At 35.5% G+C, this 22,718-nt stretch overlaps 3 protein-coding genes across 4 annotated transcripts in view; all 3 read right to left on the bottom strand.

Annotated features, from left to right (window-relative positions):
• The window catches only part of LOC141387655 (uncharacterized), a 113,845-nt gene extending 103,431 nt beyond the window's left edge, over positions 1 to 10,414 (bottom strand). The window contains exons 1-3 of the mRNA XM_073957633.1: positions 10,121 to 10,414; positions 6,179 to 10,057; positions 5,881 to 6,107 (exon numbers count right to left, since the gene is read on the bottom strand). Coding sequence (XP_073813734.1) covers positions 5,881 to 6,107; positions 6,179 to 9,955 — 4,004 coding nt within the window. The 5' untranslated portion in view covers positions 9,956 to 10,057; positions 10,121 to 10,414. The remainder of the gene's footprint in view (positions 1 to 5,880; positions 6,108 to 6,178; positions 10,058 to 10,120) is intronic.
• A 3,896-nt stretch (positions 10,415 to 14,310) lies between these two features.
• LOC141406851 (uncharacterized) lies at positions 14,311 to 15,340 on the bottom strand. The gene is made up of 3 exons (XM_073992964.1): positions 15,296 to 15,340; positions 15,051 to 15,237; positions 14,311 to 14,983 (listed from the first exon to the last, which is right to left on the bottom strand). Exons 1-3 carry the CDS (start codon positions 15,328 to 15,330, stop codon positions 14,402 to 14,404), a joined length of 804 nt encoding a protein of 267 aa, XP_073849065.1. The 5' UTR covers positions 15,331 to 15,340; the 3' UTR covers positions 14,311 to 14,401.
• A 2,776-nt stretch (positions 15,341 to 18,116) lies between these two features.
• On the bottom strand, positions 18,117 to 21,865 carry LOC141405302 (uncharacterized). 2 transcript variants are annotated; one of them, XR_012413177.1, is made up of 3 exons: positions 21,507 to 21,865; positions 19,007 to 21,443; positions 18,117 to 18,860 (listed from the first exon to the last, which is right to left on the bottom strand). XR_012413177.1 is itself a non-coding variant. In XM_073989499.1 (2 exons), the coding sequence occupies exon 2, from the start codon at positions 19,559 to 19,561 to the stop codon at positions 19,187 to 19,189; it is 375 nt and encodes a 124-aa protein (XP_073845600.1). In that variant the 5' UTR covers positions 19,562 to 21,443; positions 21,507 to 21,865; the 3' UTR covers positions 18,117 to 19,186. The 2 variants fall into 2 exon arrangements, 1 of the variants encoding a protein (XP_073845600.1); XM_073989499.1 differs by having other exon boundaries at positions 18,117 to 21,443.
• Positions 21,866 to 22,718: the final 853 nt, after the last annotated feature.

Raw genomic sequence — 22,718 nt, 5'->3', positions numbered from 1 at the left:
CCGCTGGAGAGAGTTCATTAGGTGAGTTTTTGTTCGGTGTTGAACGATACACTTCTAAGAATGTTTGTAGTGCATTAGATGCCGTCTCCTTTCCCTCTGATTTTTTTAAAGATCGTTTGAGAGTATCGACGAATCTTTCTGCTTGACCATTGGAACTTGGGTGATATCGAACTGTTCGTGTATGTTTGATTCCTCGTTGAGAACACCAATTTTCAAAATCCGCTGAGGAAAATTGTGTTCCATTGTCGGATACGATTTGTTCAGGATTTCCAAACTGTGAACAATAAGTTGTTAGTAACCTTAATGTTGCTGCGGTCGTGGTTGATGAAGTTTCATATATGACGGGATATTTGGAATATGAATCCACTATTACGAGGTAGTAAATGCTTTTTACAGGACCTGCGTAATCTATGTGAACACGTTCGAGAACGCGTGTTGTTGTGGGCCAAGGACAAAGGTTGGTTTTGATGGGACTCTTTGCTGCGAGTTGGCAATTGTTGCATTTCTTGACGTAAGTCTCTATGTCCTTGTCTATGTTTGGCCAATATACGTAGCTGCGTGCGATAGATTTGCTTCTTTCTGTTCCTATGTGTCCGCGATGCAGTTGTTTGAGAATTTGTTTTCTGTAGCATTCGGGTACTATTATGCGCGTATTGAACATAAGACAATCATCTGTTATTGATATTGAATCTTGCCTGTTGAAATATGGAAGAATTGAAGAATCTATGCTGTTTTTGTTTTCTGGCCAGCCGTTGTATACGTAGTTTGAAACTGTTTGTAAGGTTGAATCCTTTTTGGTTGCATCCTGTATCATTTTGAAGCTAACTGGCAGTGTTGATACGGCGTCTGTGATGTCATATCTTATGTCGTTTTCTAGGTTGATTGAAGCTATGATGTACTCGTCTGATGGTTTTTCATGTGCGCTTATCAATCTTGACAGAACGTCTGCATGTCCAAAATCCTTTGTATTGGTATACTTTATATCGAAATCGTAGGTGAGAAGGATGAGAGCCCAACGTTGTAACCTGTTCGCGGTGTAGACCGGAATACCTTTTTTGGAACCAAATATGGTGAGCAATGGCTTATGGTCGGTATGTAGGGTGAATTTTCTTCCGAAAATCATTTTGTGGAAACGTTGTACGGCGAAAACTAGTGCTAGTCCTTCTTTTTCGATTTGACTGTAATTTCGCTCCGTTGGAGTAAGTGATCTTGAGACGTGATGAATGGCTTTGACACTGTTGTCTGGGTAAGTATGGTATATTACCGCTCCGATGCCATGTGATGATGCGTCCGCTGCAATGTGAATTGGCAATGCTGGATTGTAATGAGTTAGTAGTAAATCCGATGTTAGAATGCGTTTGAATTCGTTGAGAGATTGTTGACATTCTTTGGTCCAAATGAATTTGTGATCTTTTTTTAAGAGATCATCTAGTGGTTTTCGGATGTTTCTCATGTTGTGGACATACTTTCCATAGTGGTTTATGGAGCCAAGTAAAGATCGTACTTCTGAAATGTTTTCAGGGACCTTCAGATTCTGTATTGCAAGAATTTTATCTGGATCAGGTCGTATGCCATTTTTATCTATGATTTGACCTAGATACTTGATTGATGGTTTGAAAAATTGACATTTTTCGAATTTGAGTTTGAAACCATAATCTTGAATTTTCTGTAATAACAAATTAAGATTAGTTTTGTGATCGTGAAGAGATCTACTTGCCAAGACTATGTCGTCTATGTACGCTCGTGCTCCTTGGATGCCTGTGCATAGCTCATCCATGATTCGCTGGAAGGATCCTGGTGCTGATTTTATACCTGGAGTGAGGCGATTAAATCTGTATAACCCTTTGTGAGTATTAATAGTTAGCAAGTCTTTGCTTTGATCGTCGACTTCTACTTGTAGATATGCGTCAGAGAGATCCAAATGACTAAATATCATACAATCGTGACAATCTGAGAGAATTTCTTCAGGAGTGGGCAGAGGATACTGATTTGGTTCAATTGAATTGTTGAGACCCGTGGAATAGTCTGCACAAATTCTAATTTTTCCGTTCCTTCTACTCACGACTATTGGCGCTGCAAATTTTGAAGAATTGACTGGTGTGATGATATTTGCTTTTTCAAGTCTATCTAGCTCTGTTTCTATTTCTGTTCTCACGGCATATGGTACTGTGCGTTTTGCAATGAATGTTTCTTTTGCGTCTGGAAGAAGTTTAATATGCACTTTGGTTTTTGTACAAAGGCCAAGACTGCTGTTGTCGAAAACAGGTTTGAACTTGCTTCTCAGGTTTGATATGTATTCATCGTTTGATATTTGGCGACACCAAGCTGAAATTGGTTTGTCCCAAAGGTTAAAACTTTGTATCCAGTCGATACCCATTATGTTTAAGTTATCGATTTCCGTGACGTAACATTGTAGAGTTAGCGTTTTGTCTGATACCGTTATGTTGCATTGACACTTTCCGATTAGGCTGATGCTGTTGGAATTCACGTCTGTCGCAGTATCATTTGTTTTGTATACGTGAGGCTTACCTATGTATTCCCATGTTGATCGTGATATGATTGAAATATCGGATGCTGTGTCGATTTGTAATTTGACTTGTTTCTTGTTTATTTCCACGGTGGTATATTTTCGCAATTGTTGAAATTGGAGTTGCTTTGAAGAGAATACAGCGTTGGCGTTGTATTTTGTTTTGTCCGACTTGACTGCAGTTTTGTCTGTAGTGGACTTGCCTCGTTTTGCGCTTTTGCAATAGTTATCCTTGTGACCTGTCTGCTGACACTTTGAACATTTATGATTTTTAAATGGACAGTATTTTGAGTAATGCATGTCTCCGCATAACCAGCAGGGCGTTTTAGGAATTTTATGGGAATGCTTGTTGTTGTTCTTGGCGGATTTCTTGACTGCGCATATTGATTGCGATTGATGCTCGATCAATGTATTGTCTGTTTTCAAATCCATGAGTCGTTGAGTTTCATCTACAAGAGTGTCTAGAGTTGTGGAGTCCTTTGCTTCGTCTAGCAATTTGAGTAAACGTAAGCGAATGTCATTGTCTTTGCTTGATTGTAAACCCAAGACATAGATTAGACACTTGAATTGATCCACTTGCATTTCATTTAGCTTGAAGAGTTCGCACTGTAAGTTAACTCTACCGGCGTATTCCTTATAGTCTTCTCCGTCAAGTTTTTTCATTTGCAAACACTTGTAGCGTTGAGACACTTGAGTTTCTACCTTACCAAATAGTTTGTTAAGTTTCTCCAGGGTGTCTTTGAGACTCATTTCTGTTGGATTCTTTGGAAGAACGTAGTTCCTGAATCTTTCGTGAACACTGTTTGACATCTTTCTCCAGAGTAACGCAACTTTGTCATGATCGTCCAGAGATTGGGCTTCTTTTTCGAAGACATGTTGGTAGCGATTGTACCACGCTTGAAAAATTAATCCGCTTTCCGGTTCATAAACGAAGTCTGTCATGGAATGTGAAAGAGATTCCATTAATGCTGCTTTTGAAGTGCTGGGACTCGTAGCATCTTTGGTGTTTCCAGTACTCTGTGCTTGAAGTAGATTTGTTAATTGTTGCAGTAACTGCGTTTGAAGATTCATAGCCGCTTGCTGTTCAGCTAGTAATTTCACAATGTTCTCGCTTGACATTTTATGTGCAGTTGATTTTTGCGTAGATGAATTGAAATTAAAGAATTTATTTCCTTATTCACCGTCCTCGTCGCCAGTTGTTGTACTCTTACGTTTGAGTAAAAGATTTAGTTGTGCTTTTATGTTATAAATAAAAGACTTATTGATAAATTAACAAACTTAAGCAAGATTTATTCTGTTTAATTCTGGAAACTGAAAATACGTTACAATTGATGTGCGTGTTACTACTTGTGGTGTAATACAATGACTGTGTTGTCTGAATGACTGAAAGAGACTGACTGAGTGAGAAAGAGTATAGCATGAGGGTAGCAAGGGTGTGTGTGTGTGTATGTATAATAACAATGATGCCTAATTTCTGATTGTTTACAGTAGAACCCTAACAGTAATTAATATGAATTTTTTGTCAAGTGGAATTACTCGTTCGATTCTTTACGGTATATTACATAACGTATCTTCTATAATATATTTAATAATTTAACTTTTTGTCCAATTATATTCTTTTCTCGATTCTTACGGATACGTTTTGGAACGTATTGCTTATAATGCGTTAATAAATATATTTTCAATGTAATATGTTCCCAATTTTCCCACTGGGTTAGATGTATAAACATACATAAATAATTTTCTTATTTTCTTAGCACTACTTCATTCCGAAATTATTATTCAATGTATTGTTCAACAAATTCCACAAATATTTACATTTTCTTATTCATAATTTTGTTTTTTAGTTTTTGCTTTAAAATAAAAACATTTTTGGTGTCTACCTTCATAATGTTGCTTGAAGGACACAGCGGTTTTCATAGTTTGATTACCGGTTACTATCAAGAAAATCGATAACATTGCTTGAACGTTTTCCATCGAGACTTATGCCGTTTTTTATCGTGTCGAAAACTTATTCACGAGCAAATTCTCGATCGCATCGAATCACGTAATTAGGCCCAGATTAGAGTCCGGACATTGTGGGAAACGAGAAGGCAGATGAACTGGCAAGACATGGATCTCAATCAACAAGTCAAGCTATCATTGATTCTATCAAACCACCCATATGTCACGTTTTTCGGAAGGTGGAGACGTTCTTTGAAGAACAAGCCAAGGAACTATGGCATAATGAACCAAGGTGCAACGTGTCAATGGCCATTTGGCCGACTCTATCAACAAAGAGAACAACTTCACTTTTAAGTTTGAATAAGTCAGAAATCAGGGTATTGACGGGAGTCATTACCGGTCATTGCAACATCCGAGCTTTTAGCGGCAAATGGCAGGATGATGGCGTGGACTATTGAAGTCTCTGTGAAGATGAGGAGGAAACGGAGACGATTGAGCATATTTTATGTCGTTGCCCAATGTTAACTCGAAAGCGATATAGATTAACAGGAATATGCTTTCCTCCAAGCTTAACCTTCTACTCAAACACGGAACCAACAATCATAAACAACATCATCTTCTCTTTTCTTTATTCTTCTCTCTTTTCTCTTCTCTTGTCTTTTCAGGTAATACTGAACCTCTTTTATGGATGATCACAATGGACCGAAAGGTCTCCGAGTGGCGTAGTCAATATATATTGACAACAAATCCCCAAACCTAACCTAACGTAGAGGCAATGGGTATACTTGTTTTATAATTTCATTGCTTTTCTTAGGCAATGACAAACATCCCAGCATACAAATACAGATCCACGTTTCAGTATAATCCCAAAATATCGCTTCCATCCGATCTTACAATTTTTTAAGCAACGATTTTGACCTTGAAGAAAATGTTTTATTATTATTTCTGATTTTTTCGACCTTTTTATTTCCAATAAATTAAATGTATTTTTCTAGCTCGTGGTTTAAGTAACTTAGACCTCGAGCTTGAAAAATGCATTTTATTTATGGAAAATGTTTTATCCGAGATTCAAGTTATACGGGAGATATCATTGCACACAGGTTTAAATTCCCAAAATATTGTATTAAGTGGAGTTAGGACTCTACAGAACTTAAAAAAAAAAAAACTATTTTTAATCCTGGAACACCTGGACTTGGTGACTGTGATTCACCAACACTCTACCTCAAAACTAACTGAGATATATGTCTATTGATTCATTGATTTGTGATACATGTTAAAATAATGAACAATGTACAAAAAACACACAAACATTATTATTTAGTGTTGTCTTATTAGGACGAAGGTAATTATTTGAGACATGACCTGATTGATTAGTTTGTATTGATCTAATAAAAAAAAAATACACCTACCTTTTAATTTCTTCACGTTCTTTTTCCATTTTCAATAGAATACCACGTTGTTTCTTTTTAATAGCAGCAATGTTGCCCAACAGGCCTTTAGCCTTGTAACGGGCCTTTTGGACCTCTAGCCAGGCAATTTGACCTTTGGTGCGATCCATTAAAGCTTTTTCGCGCATTTTCAAAAGGGCTGTTAAATATTGGGTTTTATTCATTTCATTTTGGATAAGTTTGTCGTACTGTAATAAAACATTAAATAATTAAATAGACTAATTACATTCAAAAATAAAATTACAAACGGGAAACTTACCAAACCAACATTGGAATAATTTAGCGAAGATTCTGACATGGTGTCATTAAGTTGTTGCATTCCAGCGTCAGATCTTTCATGATCATATTGATGAAAGAATTTTATAATTTCTGTGCCAATTGATATGCGCCTCGACGACTTGGATGGTGATAGTAGAGTTATACATGTCGGATTGGGTTCTTTTGGAGACTTTTGTTTGGTAGCAGCAACAGCACTATAGCTGGGTGGATTTGAAGAATAATTGTTTGACTGTTTTTTCATAATAGATTTAATACTACTGGGGGCGGTGGTGGTGCTGGTGGTTACCTCATCATCAGCACTTTGCGTTAAATCCGTGCAACTAGTTTGTGAGGAACGTATGGCCAAATGGAATTGTGTTTCATTTAGAGTTGCCTCTTTGCTATTGAGTTCTTGAAAATCTCCACGCGAACGATTTATGTGGCAATTAATAAAGTTCGTGGCATGATCTGAATGAGATTTACTTTTATTTTTAGTTTTCAGTGGAGGTGCAGGAGGAGCATTTTCATTATCTTTGTTGGATAATTCTTGTATCTGTTGTAAGTCTTCCGATATTGAAGAATTGGTAATGATTTGTTTTTGATTCTTTTCATCCAATTTTTGTGAATTTCTTCCGGTCATAACCTCGCTTTTTGAGGTTATGGAGTAAGTTTCCATTTTTGAGTCCATTGAGTGATTTTGTGTAATTTGTTGGCTTAGAGATTTCGAGTGATGACTATATTTGGAAGATGTTTTCTCTTCCACATTCGATTGACTTGTTGAAGAATCATAGCTCTCGGTTTCCGATGCTCTCTTTGCGGTGGTTGCTTTGGGGTTAACAAATTTGTTACGTTTGTATAGAATTATGGTTTCTTCATTGCTATTTTCTTCCTGTAGCGATTTTGTATATTTCAATATTAAATCTTCTTTATCCCTACAATCTTCGAGGTGGATTTCTGTGTGATTCTTCTTCAATTGGTTATCTTTATCAAATCTTTCTGATTCTTTTGTTGTCGATTTTTCTTTAACTTCCTCCAAAGTTTCTCTACCATCCTCAGATGTGTAGACAGACATGTTTGATTTCTTGCTACGTGCTGAAGTTGTGGAATCCTCTACATTGTGTGTGCGCCGATTGTTTTGTGATTCTTTTATGGTTTGTTTAAGATTCTCTTTTAGGTTTTCAATCATACTAAGGCGTTTTCCATACTCCTCACTTTCAGACTGATTTTCTTCTACTTCCTGATGAAAACCACCATGTCCACCTTCTTGTAAGGTGCTTTCATCCTCCTCATCACCTTGATTATCTGTGGTTGTGGTTCGATTGCTAGAAATATTTTTCAAATCCAATTTCATATTTAAGTCCAACTGGGGTAGAGGAGCATCTGGGGAATTTGAAATATCCTCACTTTCTAAAGAGTCCTTTGGTGGGGATGTCAACAAAGGTTTGACCTTATTGGCCATTTCAAACAGCTGTCTTTTGCGGCTTTTCAACTTTTCATTGGTATTTTCCAGCGACAATTTCAGTTTCTCCTTGCCTGGTGTAGATGGGGAATTTTCAAAATCTGAGGAATATTGCTGCTGCCTCTCTGTGGATTCCTTGTTGGAACTTTTGCTGCTAACATGGCTACGAGGACTTAGGATACGTGAAGACTTATCCAAAGTAGACTTTAGCTGTTCATTGACTTGTATAACCTGCGACAAGCTACGATTAAAGTCATCCAACAACTGGGAGAAGTGCAACTCTCTATCCTCCTCCAATCCCGATGTCAAGTGGGCTTCTTTATTTGTAGTTTTACTTTTTATTTTCAAGTTCTCCACCTTCTCCAAAGACAAAGGACTAACTGGCCTTGGCTTAGCAAATTCAAAATCATTTTGATATTGTTTAGAATATTTCTTTTCTGGACTGCTAAAGATTTGTGACGAAATAGAGGTAACCTCATCTTCGGTATTCAAGTGACTTTGTTTGGAATTTGCTCGGGACAAACCAAAAGTGTGTCTGGATTCCGTGCGCAAGGATGACACTTCGGTTAAGGTATTTGATATGGCCAAAGGCAAGGAAGTGGTGGAGTAGTTGGAAACAATGCTTTCCATTGATTTATATTTAGATTTTGTTTTTCTCGACAACTCCAACTCAGCATCCATCGACTTCTCTTGGGAACTATGAAAGGATTTGTTTAGAGATGTGGCCACTTTTTCTGTATCCATTGTATAGGTTTGAGGTTGAGGGGATTTTAAACTTTCCAATGACATGGTAAGAACTGTTTTTGTTCCAACCTCTAAAGGGTTTGTAGCTTTAGTGGTTAAAACTGCCTCTTTGCCCTCCAGGCTTTTGCGTTTCTTACTCTCATTTTCCTCCTCATTATCGAATAGTTTTCTTTTCTTATCACTTTCCCTGTATTCTGGCAACAAATCTCCTGTGGATGTGGCCTGGCTATATTTCAACACCTTTTCACGTTTTTCTGGCACCGCAGGAGTAGATTGTGATATGGCCTCTAGTTTACGGCGTACAGCCATAATGAAATTATAAGGATAGACTTGGGCTGTTGTGGGCCGTAACAAAAAAGGTAAATCTTGGGATTTGGCAACTGTTTCCCCTTTTTTAGTTAAATCTTCCCCATCATTGGTAACACTCTTCATTGGTGTTGTTTGCAACGTTTTCTTGGGAACTTCTAAAGCCGTTACATTATCCATATCCTGTTCCTGGGATTTTTGTTTCATTTCGTCTTTCTTAACCGCTATGTCCTTCGGCATGTTATTTTCAATGTGACAACTTAGCTTAGATGTTAGTTCTTCCAATCCCCTGTTTTCCTTATCGTTGTTAATGCTTTTCAAAGCACTAAATGAATAATCTTTTTCATCTTCGGTTTTTCTCAATAGGCCAATACGTTTGTAATTTTCAGCCAAAGGAAAGCAAGGCTTGGTGAAACCGGGTGTAGTTAGGCTTTTAGCTTCAGTGTTATCGGGCTCACTTTGCTTTTTCGTTTCCTTTGAGGAACGATCGCTTTGATAACCTTTTGGTTTTTGTAGCTCCAAAGATAATCCCTTTATACTAGAGATTTCCTTGACCTTCTCCTGTTTCAGGGAAGATCTCATTTCATTTTTCTCCACAACAGGATTTGAACGATTTGTTGTTGGTTGTTGTTTCTTCTTATCCAAGTTTTTGCTTACCAATTTCTTGGTATTTTTCTTCAATTCTTCCAAACGTTTCTTGATTTCCTCCTTCTCCTTATTTGCCTTGACTTCTGGTTGTAGGGCAGCTTCAGATCTACGTTTCTTCTTTTGCATTTCCATAAAGCGTCTTGCTTCTTCGGGGTTATATGTTTTCTTATTGGTAGATGACATTTGAGAATTGTTGTTTTTGTTATTACCGCCTGGCGGCAACTGTAGAGATTTGGAACGTGGTTTGTTGCCACCACCAGAAGTTTGGGATCTAACAGAATCTATGCGAGACTGCCGTCCACCACTAGCGACGGATTTTTGTATATTAGTCTTTGTAGTGGTTGTTGTTGTTGCTGCCCTTTGCAATTGTAAATCAGTGCTGCTTCTGCGCAACGTTGTGGTAGCATTTTCCTTTTTTTCATTGGTCTTGTTTTCAGTTTCCTTATTTTGGACTACTGTTGCATCCATTTTTATTTCTTGTGGCGACTTTGATTTTGTGATATTATTTAACATTTCTTGTATGGCCTGGATTTCTTGTTCTCTTTCTTGTTTCTTCTTTGCAAAATCTTCTTGCTGATGTTGCAAATTCATATTGATTGGTGGCGTCGAATCTTTTGACATTCCTTTGGATAAATGCTGCGCAAGCTCATAGAGATTTTCCGTTTTTCTTTCTTTTCACTTTAAAAACCACTTCAATTTTAAAAACCGTGACACCAAGTTAAACTATTGGAAACAGAAGGGATAAAATTGAGTTTCTAAATCAAAATTTCCCAGCGCAATTTTTACCTGGATTTTTCTTGCACTTCTTGTTGTTGTTTTTAACGTTTGTGGCAAACAACCGACGCTCAAAATTTTTTGTTTTCGTGTAACAAATCCAAACTTGTTTATTTTTTATATAATTATTTGTTTTTGTTTATAATCAAATTACTTTATTCAGTCAGGTAGGTAATCAGTCTCTTTATTAGTAATTAATTTTTCCAAATCCTAGTTATTTTCCTGTAAGGACTCGCACGCACAGACACAACACACAACACACTGACCAACACTCACTGACCAGTTTTAGTTAGGGATACGTAAATCGACTTTTGAATTCATGAATGCGCACGAAAGTTCATTTTCGTAAGACAAAGCCACATATCTTTAGAGATTAATGGGCCGATTCCGTAAAGCGAGGCGAGTCATGTCGCGTCGTCTATCGTCTCTGTGACAAAATTTTAAAAATGCTTTACGTACAGCGATAGAAAAATAATCGTCGATAACAAGTTATTTTTATTTTTTTATTTTATTTTTATTCGTTAGTAAAAATGAACGGCGACAGCTAATTTGTTGTCGCCGTAAAGTTCATTTGACGTCGTCGTACGACTTTTGCCATACGTAATGGAAAAATTGCAACTGGCAACGCGACACGACTCGCCTCGCTGTACGGAATCGGCCCATAAACCTTATTTTTCCATTTTTCTTTAACCAGAAGTTTTATGTCTTTTTTTCTTTATTTCTGTAGAATTTGGGTTTTGGGTACATTATTGTCAAAGCAAACGAAAAATCAAAAAATTAGATATTTTCTTTCACTTTCCTTCTCTTTATTTATCGACAATCGATAACAATCGAGTACACACGATAAACAGGTATTTCAACGACTACTCGATTACTTCTTGTGATGGAATTTATCAGCTGTTCATACCTTTCGGCGGGAGAAACGGAGTATGTCGTTTTTTTAATTTTAATTTAATTTAAAATCCTTTGAATTCCTTTACAAATTAGATTTATTGACCCAGTGGGAAAATGGAAGCAATGGTAAACGAGGAGGTAATGCATAAACACTATGATTTATTGATTCCAGGATACATTATTGTTAACACGGTGCCTGTCCTAGGAAAATAATGCATTCCTTTTGTTTGCCTCAGTGATTCATAATATAATTCATTCAATATAATACATTTTTGGACACTATTTCAAGAATACATTATATAATTGATTATTTATTTAATTTATTCCCCCATAATAGATTAAAAATATGTATATTTTAAAAATATATATTTTAATTCAATTTTTTATTATTTTATATTTTATTATTTTTTTATTGGTAATAAACATAGTTTTATAAAAGTAAGCACGTATTCCCAGAATACAAAAACAAAATCGAGTGTATTTCAACTGTCAATTCCTTTGCGTATACGTCAAATAAAAACTCATCCGAAATCCATTGGCTTTCATTTGACTTTTGAGCAATGGAATTGACAATTGAGATCGAGCGGATTTCTTAAATGTAAATCAACTATTAAACTGTCTTAATTTAGTCGGATGGAATGCCTTTTTAATATCTTTTTGTATTCTTTCTCGTCATATCCTTCGCACGTTGACACTTCTGTAATAAATAATTTATATTAATATTTATGTTATAAAAGTATTTACAGCCAGTTTTTGTAATTTGTTCTAATTGTCACACGTATCGTTCGTGGTTTTTGGTTTTTGTAATATTTGTTAAAGCTTTCGTCTAGAAACGATTGACAGTTCCTAAGCTTTTATCATTCGTTTTAAACCATTATTGCCAATGTGTTTGTTTTGGTATCTCTTTGTATAATTTTCAATGGAATTATTGCAAAATGAGGGTAACTCTGTTCATTGTTTACAAACAGTTTTTTACAAACATAAAAAGTGTCAAAATAGAAAATATATTTACATGAATTCAAAATGTTTGGTACAATTGCAATTCATTTCAATAACAGAACACAAAATATTCCGCGAAGGAGAATACACGATGCCGAAAATATCCTTGAAATTCCAGAAGAGAGGTAAGAAGCCAAATTGTATACATATGTGTTGACCATAGTCAGTAAACTCATTTTTTCCAGATTTGTAGCCAGTTTTCGAGTCAATAAAGAAATTTTCTTGTTTTTGTTGGATGAAATGGGTTCAAAAATGGGAGAGGCACGCCGAGACACCTATATTCCTGCCCAAACAAAATTGGGTATATTTCTATCATTCGTTGCCACGGGTGGGTATCAGTTTTCAGTTGGAAAGGAGGAACCCTTTGCTGTGTCAAAGTCGAAGGTATCTGTAATTATATCGGAGTGTCTTGACATATTTGAAAACCATATATGCCCGAAATGGATAAAGCTACCAACCACTGATCAGGAAGAAATCCGAATTAAGGAACACTTTTACAATAGAGGCGGCATACCCGGTGTCATAGGATGTGTAGACGGGACGCATGTCCGCATAAAGTCACCGGGAGAGACAGTGAAACATTTGTATTACAATTACAAAGGATTTTACAGCGTAAATGTTATGGCAGTAAGTACTGGTCGTTGTAGTAACCTTGCTGACTTCCGTGTCGTCATTTGCATTGTGTTGTTTAAACTTCGTCAAAATATTTCAGTTACACGCCCATTAAGAAACATAATAATTCACACATTTGCTAAGCAACCGACGATACCGAATTCAGCCTCTCTTTCAACATTTGTGTTATAAACTCTAATCGACTCTGGATTTTAGGTATGTGATCATAACATGATGATCACATTTGTAGATGCAAGAAATCCAGGCGCCAATCACGATGCATTTATTTGGAAGAACAGTACTGCAGAGCAGTACTACAAAAATCAATTTCTGAATGGCAAAAGAAATACGTGGCTTTTAGGTGAGTCTGTACAATTTTAGCTTGGATATACATATTTGAATCAAAATTAAGTAATCTCTGTTTTGTACAACAGGAGATTCCGGCTACAAACTTATGCCCTACATGATGGTCCCATACACAAATCCAACCGAGAGACACCAAACTAAATTTAATGAAAGACATGCCAAATTAAGGAACGTTATAGAGCGTTGTTTTGGGGTCTTGAAAAATCGTTTTAGGTGTATTATTGGCTCAAGAGGATTATTCTATAACCCACGGAAAACGACTAAAATTGTGAACGCTGTTTGTGCACTTCATAACATGTGCATTCATTTTAAACATACCTGGGAGCCTGATCGAAATACAAACATTTTAGATACCAGTGAATCTATTAATGTCAATGAATTGAACTCACAATCAAATGAGTTATCGGTATATGCAGAAGCTATAAGAGAGCAAATTGCTTTGAACTTACGATGAAGACCAAATAACAACATGTAATATAGAATGTATATATGTATACATATGTATGTCAGTAGCCATACGTACAAAGAGGGGAAAGTTTAGGAAGAAACACTTTCGTATGTGTGACTGTTATCTGTATTTGAAAATAAAGTCCATTCAAATAATTATGGACATACAACTTTGTACCTAAGCTTCTTGTAAATAAAATGTGAATAAAATATTGTAAATAAAAATTGTTTCCCGTTTCTTATTGATATATTGTTTCTACAGATATATTCTGGTAACGTATGCTGAAATTTGATAAACAATTCCTCCATTGACACCATTGTCCACAGTGTAAATGTAAAATATTTTATTTGGGCTGGTTCCGAAACGTCAGTTGCTTTGTAGTCGTGCATGAAACTAGGGGTTATTAGATCGAGTTCCCCACTACCGTAATTTCATAAAATTACTCTAGTATGGAACTCGATCTAATAACCACTAGTTTCGTGCACGACAGCAAAGAAAGGTTATCAAAATTACAAAAGAATTTTATTCGCCGACCAAATATTTGTATAGCCCCTAAAAAGAAATTGCTAAAATGAAATTGATGTAGAAATTGTGTATATTTTGAATCTTTGATAGAGAAAAACGAACAGCTACCATTTTAAGGTATATAAACGCTTCCCGTTTTAATTATTTCTAAAGTTTTAGCCACATTTTCCAACCAATTTGTTGTGTAAACACCTCCCTAGAGAATATGTTCGATATAGGTACACGGTTTTATGTACTTTGGTAATTAGAATATTGCATTATATATTCAGGAATATCTCTCTTTTTGCAGTTTGTATGAATGTATAGAATAAACAACCATTTATTGCTGAGGTAGAAGTATAACTAGAATGTATTTGTATTTAAAAAATAATCCAATACCATTAATTAATTCATTCGCATTGTGAAATATAATCAACAAAAAATAAATTACCCAAGAACATATTTTACAACTATTGTAAATTATGGCATATAGTTTCGATTGTTTTAGCAATTACTTTTACAGATTCCACTAAATTTTGTAAAATTTCGTTCTGGGCTTTGATTGAGTCAGCGATGATTTTTGATGATTCTGCTTGAATATTGATAGCTTGTAATATATGTTCCTGTGATTTTACCTGCTGACGCAGTAACTTCATTTGGTTATCTTCTTTATCATCATTGGATTCACTAAAACATCTTTTTCGGCTCCACTTTCTTTTTGGTTTCATTTCTTGTGTAAAAGACTGTTCAGAAAAATTTTGGTCAGTAGGCGTTTTAACTGCGTCAATTGTCCCATTGATATCAGATAATGGGCTGAAACACTCAATAATATCTTTATCCATTTCGCAGATTATTTCATCGGGACATGGGGTTTCAATACCAAACACATTACCATCCGGAGCTGCAGCTGTCGATAACTGACAGATTTTATCTACTTGTAGTTCAAGTGGAGATAATGTTTTAAGACGGCATGGTCCACCACCAGTTCCCTTAAGACACTTTTTATTTTCAGCAATGTTTTGCTTTGTGCGGCTTTTTAGGTCTGCCCAAGTCTATAAAATTAAAGTTTTTGTAATGTATTATTGTCTTCTGAGATGTTTCATATGTACGTTAACTTACTTTTCTCCATTCAGAGCTGGTTCTTTCTGGAGGACCCATGGCATTCAATGATACAGCTACATCATCCCACTGCTTATCCACTTGCAATTTATTTGACCCGAAAACTGGACGACCAGTTGCTAATTGTGGGTAAAGTTCCATGAGATCCACCAATTTTTGGAATTGAGCATTCGTTGTCCGTTTGTTGCTAGATGTTCAAAAAATCAATATATTTTTCACTTTATTTGTTTACATATTTTACAGACCATTTTTTCTTATATGTTTCATCACAATTTTCCATTTTTGTTATTTTATTTTCACTAATAACAAACAAATTGTATTTCACAAATATCTTTATTAATATTTTTTTCCAAACGAAGGGTATATTCTTTTCGTTTATTTTTGACATTTGCGTTCGTAAATAACGCACAGTTTTTTGTTACAAAAACCAAAAAATGACGAATACAAAAAGCTCTTTTCCATTTCTCACTCACTTGAACTCGTTATTTGCTTACAAGAACCAAAATGAGTACTCGTTCATTTTTTCGACGAACGAATGGGCAAAAACTTTTTACAAAAACACGCTGTTAATTTGCAAATGTTGAACAATTTTACTTAAGTGGGGTTCAGACGATCAGTTTTGACTGACAGCTTTTGGTCAAATATCGATTGCTTCAGTTTTGTTGTGCTGTTCATAGTCGATGGTCAGACTAGCAAGGTTTCATGAAACCAATTTCGTTAAAGTTTCTTTTCAAATTTCGTTAATGTCCACACACGTTAACGTAAAATTTAAGATCTTTGCGTGTCCTCTTTATTTCACCATTCGCGTTTGTTGTGTTTCTCATACCAATAAAAACAAAAAAAGACATAAATAAACCAAAAACAACATAAAATAATTAACATTAATAATTAAATTAATATTAATAGTTAAATTTTTACTAGTTCATTAATTAAATGTTTTTATTAAATATATTTATGTTTGTTTTGTTGTTAACGTTTGCTTAAGAAAATAAAAATGAAAGAAAATTGAAGAAAAATCTTGCAACGAAGAACAAGAAGAGGCAACACAGAAAACCATGTACATGGGTTTCACTACTTCATACCCCTCGCCTATAAACTTGACGTCGCCATGTTGAAATCGTGCTAGTCGTGCATTCAAGTTGGATAACCAACAGTCACAATTTGAAAAATTACTGTGCTCACATAACTATAAAATCATATAAATAACAACTTTTATTAATAAATATGGATGACAAAAAGATTGGATGTGCATTTTTGATCATTTCGCTTTTAGAGGAAGAAAATAAAGTAACAAGAAAAAGGAAAAGGGATAGCCTCCCGAAAACAATATTCACATGTGAATATTTTAAAAGAAATTCGAGATTCTGAGCCAAACACTGTCCACTTCAGCTCCAGAAGATTCAGATTGCTTTATTTTTTTCAATTCCCTTCTGTACGATGAGCGGATTACGTTTATTTTGTTCTTGACGTCGTCAATAGAACAATCCTTCTTGTATTTCTGGAACAGAGCAAACATTTAGTAGTTCTCCATATGCTTTTGTTTTAATGTCGCGCATCATATATTCTGGACTGGTTATGTCCCAGAGGGGCATCTTTGCATTTCGTGCAACATAACAATTCCTTTAAAAATTCATTTTCGTTGTCCATGTTTGTCGTTCTGTTTGCAATTTTTTGCTTGGCCGATATTAAAATGAAGGAAAAGATTTTTGTCTGCTATTTTTATCTCTTATTTGCAATAATAATCAATCAAATTAATAAAAACACACGACTTTTTTAACTTTTATTTGATATTTACTCTGCTAATTTATTCCTTGACTGACGTTGCTTCGTTCACACGGTCAAACAAACAAACAACCAACAGCTGACTGTCCAACATCCACAAAAATTTTTGTGGTTGCCTGATGACTGACAAAAATGAACGACCACACTGGCAAGCAACCGATTATTTGAGCAAAGCTGTCAGTCAAAACTGATCGCCTGAACCCCACTTTACTTGTTTTCATTTGATGTATGCACTTGCACAACGTTTCTTTTTATTTGATATTAAACGCCTCCAATGTCGCTTTGAATACATTAAAAAAACGTACATCTTCACCGTCACACGAATGAAACAAAACTAAACAAATTTACAAACTTAAACAATGACGCGACATGAAGTCGTCCGAAAATAAGAGGGCAAAGAATCAGGAAAAAACAAACTATGAAACTACACATTCCATCATATACAGATTCTGGAATATAGACGGTAATCAATTTGTAAATTTCGTCAAAAGAAATTACCATTTCGCTTCAATTGGGATGAATAATATAATGCATCCTATAACAACAGTGTTATAATTAAATTTTGCTCAAATTGCATTCTTTTCTCGATTATTTTTGACAAATTCTATAATGAAAATCATATAATGCTATAAGTTATTTATTCTCAATGTAATATATTCTCAATTTTCCCACTGGGGAGCTGTTGTTGTATCTATCAGTGAGTAAAATGTGTGCTAACGTACACATTGCGTGGCAGTGCAGCAAACAAAGCAAGCCACGTTAAAAAAGCGCACTTGGCATTTTCTCGAGTACCGATAGTATCGCGTTGTCGTTGTCAATGCACAAAACAACAAAGACGACAATGGCTTACATTTAGTAATGTTAAATATTAATGTTAAATATTGCCACCCATTATTCCCTACACGGGTCGCTTTGTTACAATACTTAGGTTATGTTTCATCTCATCATCTCAGGTGGTTTTTGACGATGACCTCACACTTGAATTTTCAGATTTCAATAGTCTTGGTTTACTCTCCGTTGATGCTATATACTTATTATTTGTTTACACAATGCTCTGCTCAACCAAATTATGAATATTTAAGGTACCGGCTTTTTTACACATTAACGTTGTAGTCAATCAATCGAAGTAATCAAAGTATAGTTAGCTTCTTTTATGATGATGCGCTTAACAATATTCCACCAATCCCCACTGACTGATAGCGTTTGTGTGCCGTAAAAAAATCTGGTTTTTCATCTGTTCTGATGGCTATGATATAAACCTCTCGATAAGTACAAAATCACTCGTTTCAAAATAAAATTTGTATTTATTTATACCGTCCACAAGTAGATAAGAAATGTATTATTCTAAGAATATTTTAAAGTGACATAAAGAATATTTTTAATGTGTCATCATTAATTCAGCGACAAATTTGCAAAAAAGGGGGCTCCAAAAATTAGGTGTAGGCGAAGACATTCGAAATTATTACAAGACAATGCAAAGTTACATGGGAATAACTAAATAATGTTAATTTCTTATTTTAAATTGGTACTCGATTTTGTTTTTATTATAAACCTAATATATAACATATCACATCTGCATTTTGTTTACAACAAGGTTGCGTATTATAAATATTCTCTAGATAATAATTTAACTTTTTTTCTTTTTTTTAAAGAATTGCTTTTTGAGGTACTTGTTGTTACCTGTTGTTGTTTCATGTTAACAAGGCAAAAATATGTATTTTTTAATTGTATATATTTATAAGTTCATTTTTCAAATTGCTGAGGTGGATGCTTTTTTGAACCTTTTATTAAATTCATCTTTTTCTCTGCGAAGATATTCCGGATCGCATTTTAGGGCCGCTGACAATTTTTTTCGATCAATGCAAAATTGTTTACCAACAGACAGTATGGACACGCCCCAATCGTCGCGGTGCTTGTTGTAAAACGCAATGGCTTCGATCATGTTATCCTCGTCTGGAATTAGATCAGCACCTAGTTGGAGGTCCAAGTCATCTAATAACTCCGCCGTGCTTGTGGTACTTGCTTCTTCTAAAGGATGGTGGAAAGTAAGGCAAAGGTAAGTAAAAGGTTTAAAATGTAAGTAAAAGGTTCAAAAGGCAAAGGTAACTAAAAGGTAAGTAAAATGTTTAAAAGGCAAAGGTAAGTAAAAGGTTCAAAAGACAAAGGCTTCTAACCGAGGATGTTTGCCTTCAGGACATCAACCCTTGCTTGCAGTTCATGCGCCGGAACATTGTATTGTTTAGCGGCCCACGAAACCCTTTTATTTCCAAAATAGCACATGTCTATGGCTTTTTTAAAATTAATTTTTGGGTCACCACTTAGCTCTATAGTGATTTTCCTTTTTCTGGAGGATTTCAGACTTTGCCGAAGTGCCTTACTTGATGTTGATTTGACGTTGAGGTTGTCGTTGCCGGTGTCGTTGAGGATTGCGAGGTTGCCGTTTTCGTTGCCTTTGTCGTTGAGGTTTGCGAGGTCGCCGTTGTTGTTGGTGTCGTTGAGGTTGTCGTTGTCAGTGTCGTCGTTGAGGTTTGCGAGGTTCTCGTTGCCGGTGTCGTTGAGGTTGGCGAGGTTGCCGTTTTCGTTGCCTTTGTCGTTGAGGATTGCGAGGTTGCCGTTTTCGTTGCCTTTGTCGTTGAGGTTTGCGAGGTTGCCGTTTTCGTTGCCTTTGTCGTTGCCGTTGTTGTTGGTGTTATTGGTGGTGTTCGGGTTGCCTTTGTCGTTGCCGTCATTTTTGTCGCCGTTGTTGTTGGAAAGTTAAAATTGCATCTTATACAGAGTTGTTGTAATGCAGTAATAATTGCACCGACATATTTGGTTTCAATTGTGGTTAATTACAGTCTCCCTTTTACTCAGCCTTATTTTCTCTCATACACACAGAGTTAAGGTTGAAAAGTTAACGGCACAAAATTCGTCAAACTGTCTTTTTTTTTGTATTCAAAGATTTTGGCGTCTATTGTTAGCTCTGTTCCTTTACGTTCAAGAATCTTCAGGTTTTACCACTTTTTACCCGAAAAGAGTTCCTTTACTTCAGACACCACACAATTCATATGAGAGCAGTTCACTACTTTTGCTACTTTTGCCGGTTTTACCATTTTCAAAAGTTAAGTACAGTACACATTGTCAGTTTTGAATGACAATTTTTCATTAATGAAACAAATGCTGGAGCCATTAGTTGATTAGTTGATGTCAATTGATCAATATTTTAAAATATTTTAAAAATATAAAATCCTGGCTTTGTTTTAGCCAATGATGTTGACAATAATAATTACATGATTGACAATAATAATAATGGTTACCAATCATGTAATCGAACTGAAAGCGATGGCGATGATGGTACTCTACATGGGCCTATAATTTACATGGGTAAAGATATGGGTATCACCAGACCTGGTGCTGAAATGTTGGAAGTCGTTGTTTGATGACACGTTGTGTTACCGAGAAAAAGAAGAATATTTATTATTGTTCCGAATTGATTCGAGATTTGGTGCTGCTCAATGAAAACAATATTAAAATTATTAATACTGGTGTCAAGTCTTTGTTCGCTGTGAAAATCGCCACACGCAACATCCATTCCGTTTGGCCCAGGAAGGGTTACAAACTACCAATGCCTTTGTCGGACCAAGTCGTCGTATTGTAGTGGAGAAAGAAGATTTAATTTTGCAATTAAATTGTACAGATCCTACAAAACCTCCTTCGACCACAGAACTAAAGGAAGCAAAGAATTGAGTAAGTTTGGGAGCCTGTAAAATATGTTAGTGATTAAATATAAAATTTTTGGTAATTTTCTTCTAGGTGTTGTAGGCAGTTGTATCTTGAAATATAGCGACGAACGCTTTACATTACACATTGTTGGCTGGCGTGGCACCTCCAGTTTACGTGCCTGCTTACCATATTTAACGTTTACTTGGAGTCGATATCAGTAAATTTGGTAGGTTGTTATAATAAGAATTATTTTGAACTGCTAATTTAATGTTCTTTTATTGTTCCACAGAGGTTAACAAATATGAAAAAGCCCGGGAAGCAGCTGCTGCCCTAGCCGCTGCCGAGGAAGTATCTGAAGATGTTGCCAAAGCTGCAGAAGAGGTTCTAGAGGAAGTAGAAAATGACTTACATGAAGCAGCAATAACCGAATAGTCTTCATAGCTTTTAGGTTTTTTTTTATCAAACTCGTGATCTAACAGAATCTATGCGAGACTGCCGTCCACCACTAGCGACGGGTTTTTGTATATTAGTCTTTGTAGTGGTTGTTGTTATTGCCCTTTGCAATTGTAAATCAGTGCTGCTTCTGCGCAACGTTGAGGCAGCGTTTTCCTTTGTTTCATTGTTCTTGTTTTCAGTTTCCTTATTTTGGACTACTGTTCCATCCATTTTTATTTCTTGTGGCGACTTTGATTTTGTGATATTATTTAACATTTCTTGTATGGCCTGGATTTCTTGTTCTCTTTCTTGTTTCTTCTTTGCAAAATCTTCTTGCTGATGTTGCAAATTCATATTGATTGGTGGCGTCGAATCTTTTGACATTCCTTTGGATAAATGCTGCGCAAGCTCATAGAGATTTTCCGTTTTTCTTTCTTTGCACTTCAATTTTAAAAACCGTGACACCGAGTTAAACTATTGGATACAGAAGGGATAAAATAGAGTTTCTAAATCAAAATTTCCCAGCGCAATTTTTACCTGGATTTTTCTTGCACTTCTTGTTGTTGTTTTTAACGTTTGTGGCAAACAACCGACGCTCAAAATTTTTTGTTTTCGTGTAACAAATCCAAACTTGTTTATTTTTTATATAATTATTTGTTTTTGTTTATAATCAAATTACTTTATTCAGTCAGGTAGGTAATCAGTCTCTTTATTAGTAATTAATTTTTCCAAATCCTAGTTATTTTCCTGTAAGGACTCGCACGCACAGACACAACACACAACACACTGACCAACACTCACTGACCAGTTTTAGTTAGGGATACGTAAATCGACTTTTGAATTCATGAATGCGCACGAAAGTTCATTTTCGTAAGACAAAGCCACATATCTTTAGAGATTAATGGGCCGATTCCGTAAAGCGAGGCGAGTCATGTCGCGTCGTCTATCGTCTCTGTGACAAAATTTTAAAAATGCTTTACGTACAGCGATAGAAAAATAATCGTCGATAACAAGTTATTTTTATTTTTTTATTTTATTTTTATTCGTTAGTAAAAATGAACGGCGACAGCTAATTTGTTGTCGCCGTAAAGTTCATTTGACGTCGTCGTACGACTTTTGCCATACGTAATGGAAAAATTGCAACTGGCAACGCGACACGACTCGCCTCGCTGTACGGAATCGGCCCATAAACCTTATTTTTCCATTTTTCTTTAACCAGAAGTTTTATGTCTTTTTTTCTTTATTTCTGTAGAATTTGGGTTTTGGGTACATTATTGTCAAAGCAAACGAAAAATCAAAAAATTAGATATTTTCTTTCACTTTCCTTCTCTTTATTTATCGACAATCGATAACAATCGAGTACACACGATAAACAGGTATTTCAACGACTACTCGATTACTTCTTGTGATGGAATTTATCAGCTGTTCATACCTTTCGGCGGGAGAAACGGAGTATGTCGTTTTTTTAATTTTAATTTAATTTAAAATCCTTTGAATTCCTTTACAAATTAGATTTATTGACCCAGTGGGAAAATGGAAGCAATGGTAAACGAGGAGGTAATGCATAAACACTATGATTTATTGATTCCAGGATACATTATTGTTAACACGGTGCCTGTCCTAGGAAAATAATGCATTCCTTTTGTTTGCCTCAGTGATTCATAATATAATTCATTCAATATAATACATTTTTGGACACTATTTCAAGAATACATTATATAATTGATTATTTATTTAATTTATTCCCCC

The sequence above is a fragment of the Musca autumnalis genome, unplaced genomic scaffold (assembly GCF_047663935.1).
Source record: "Musca autumnalis isolate F117 unplaced genomic scaffold, ASM4766393v1 scaffold_5, whole genome shotgun sequence".
In the NCBI taxonomy this organism is placed as follows: Eukaryota; Metazoa; Arthropoda; class Insecta; order Diptera; family Muscidae; genus Musca; species Musca autumnalis.
The sequence above is the reverse complement of the archived record's forward strand: the minus strand, read 5'-3'. Positions and strand labels throughout refer to the sequence as shown.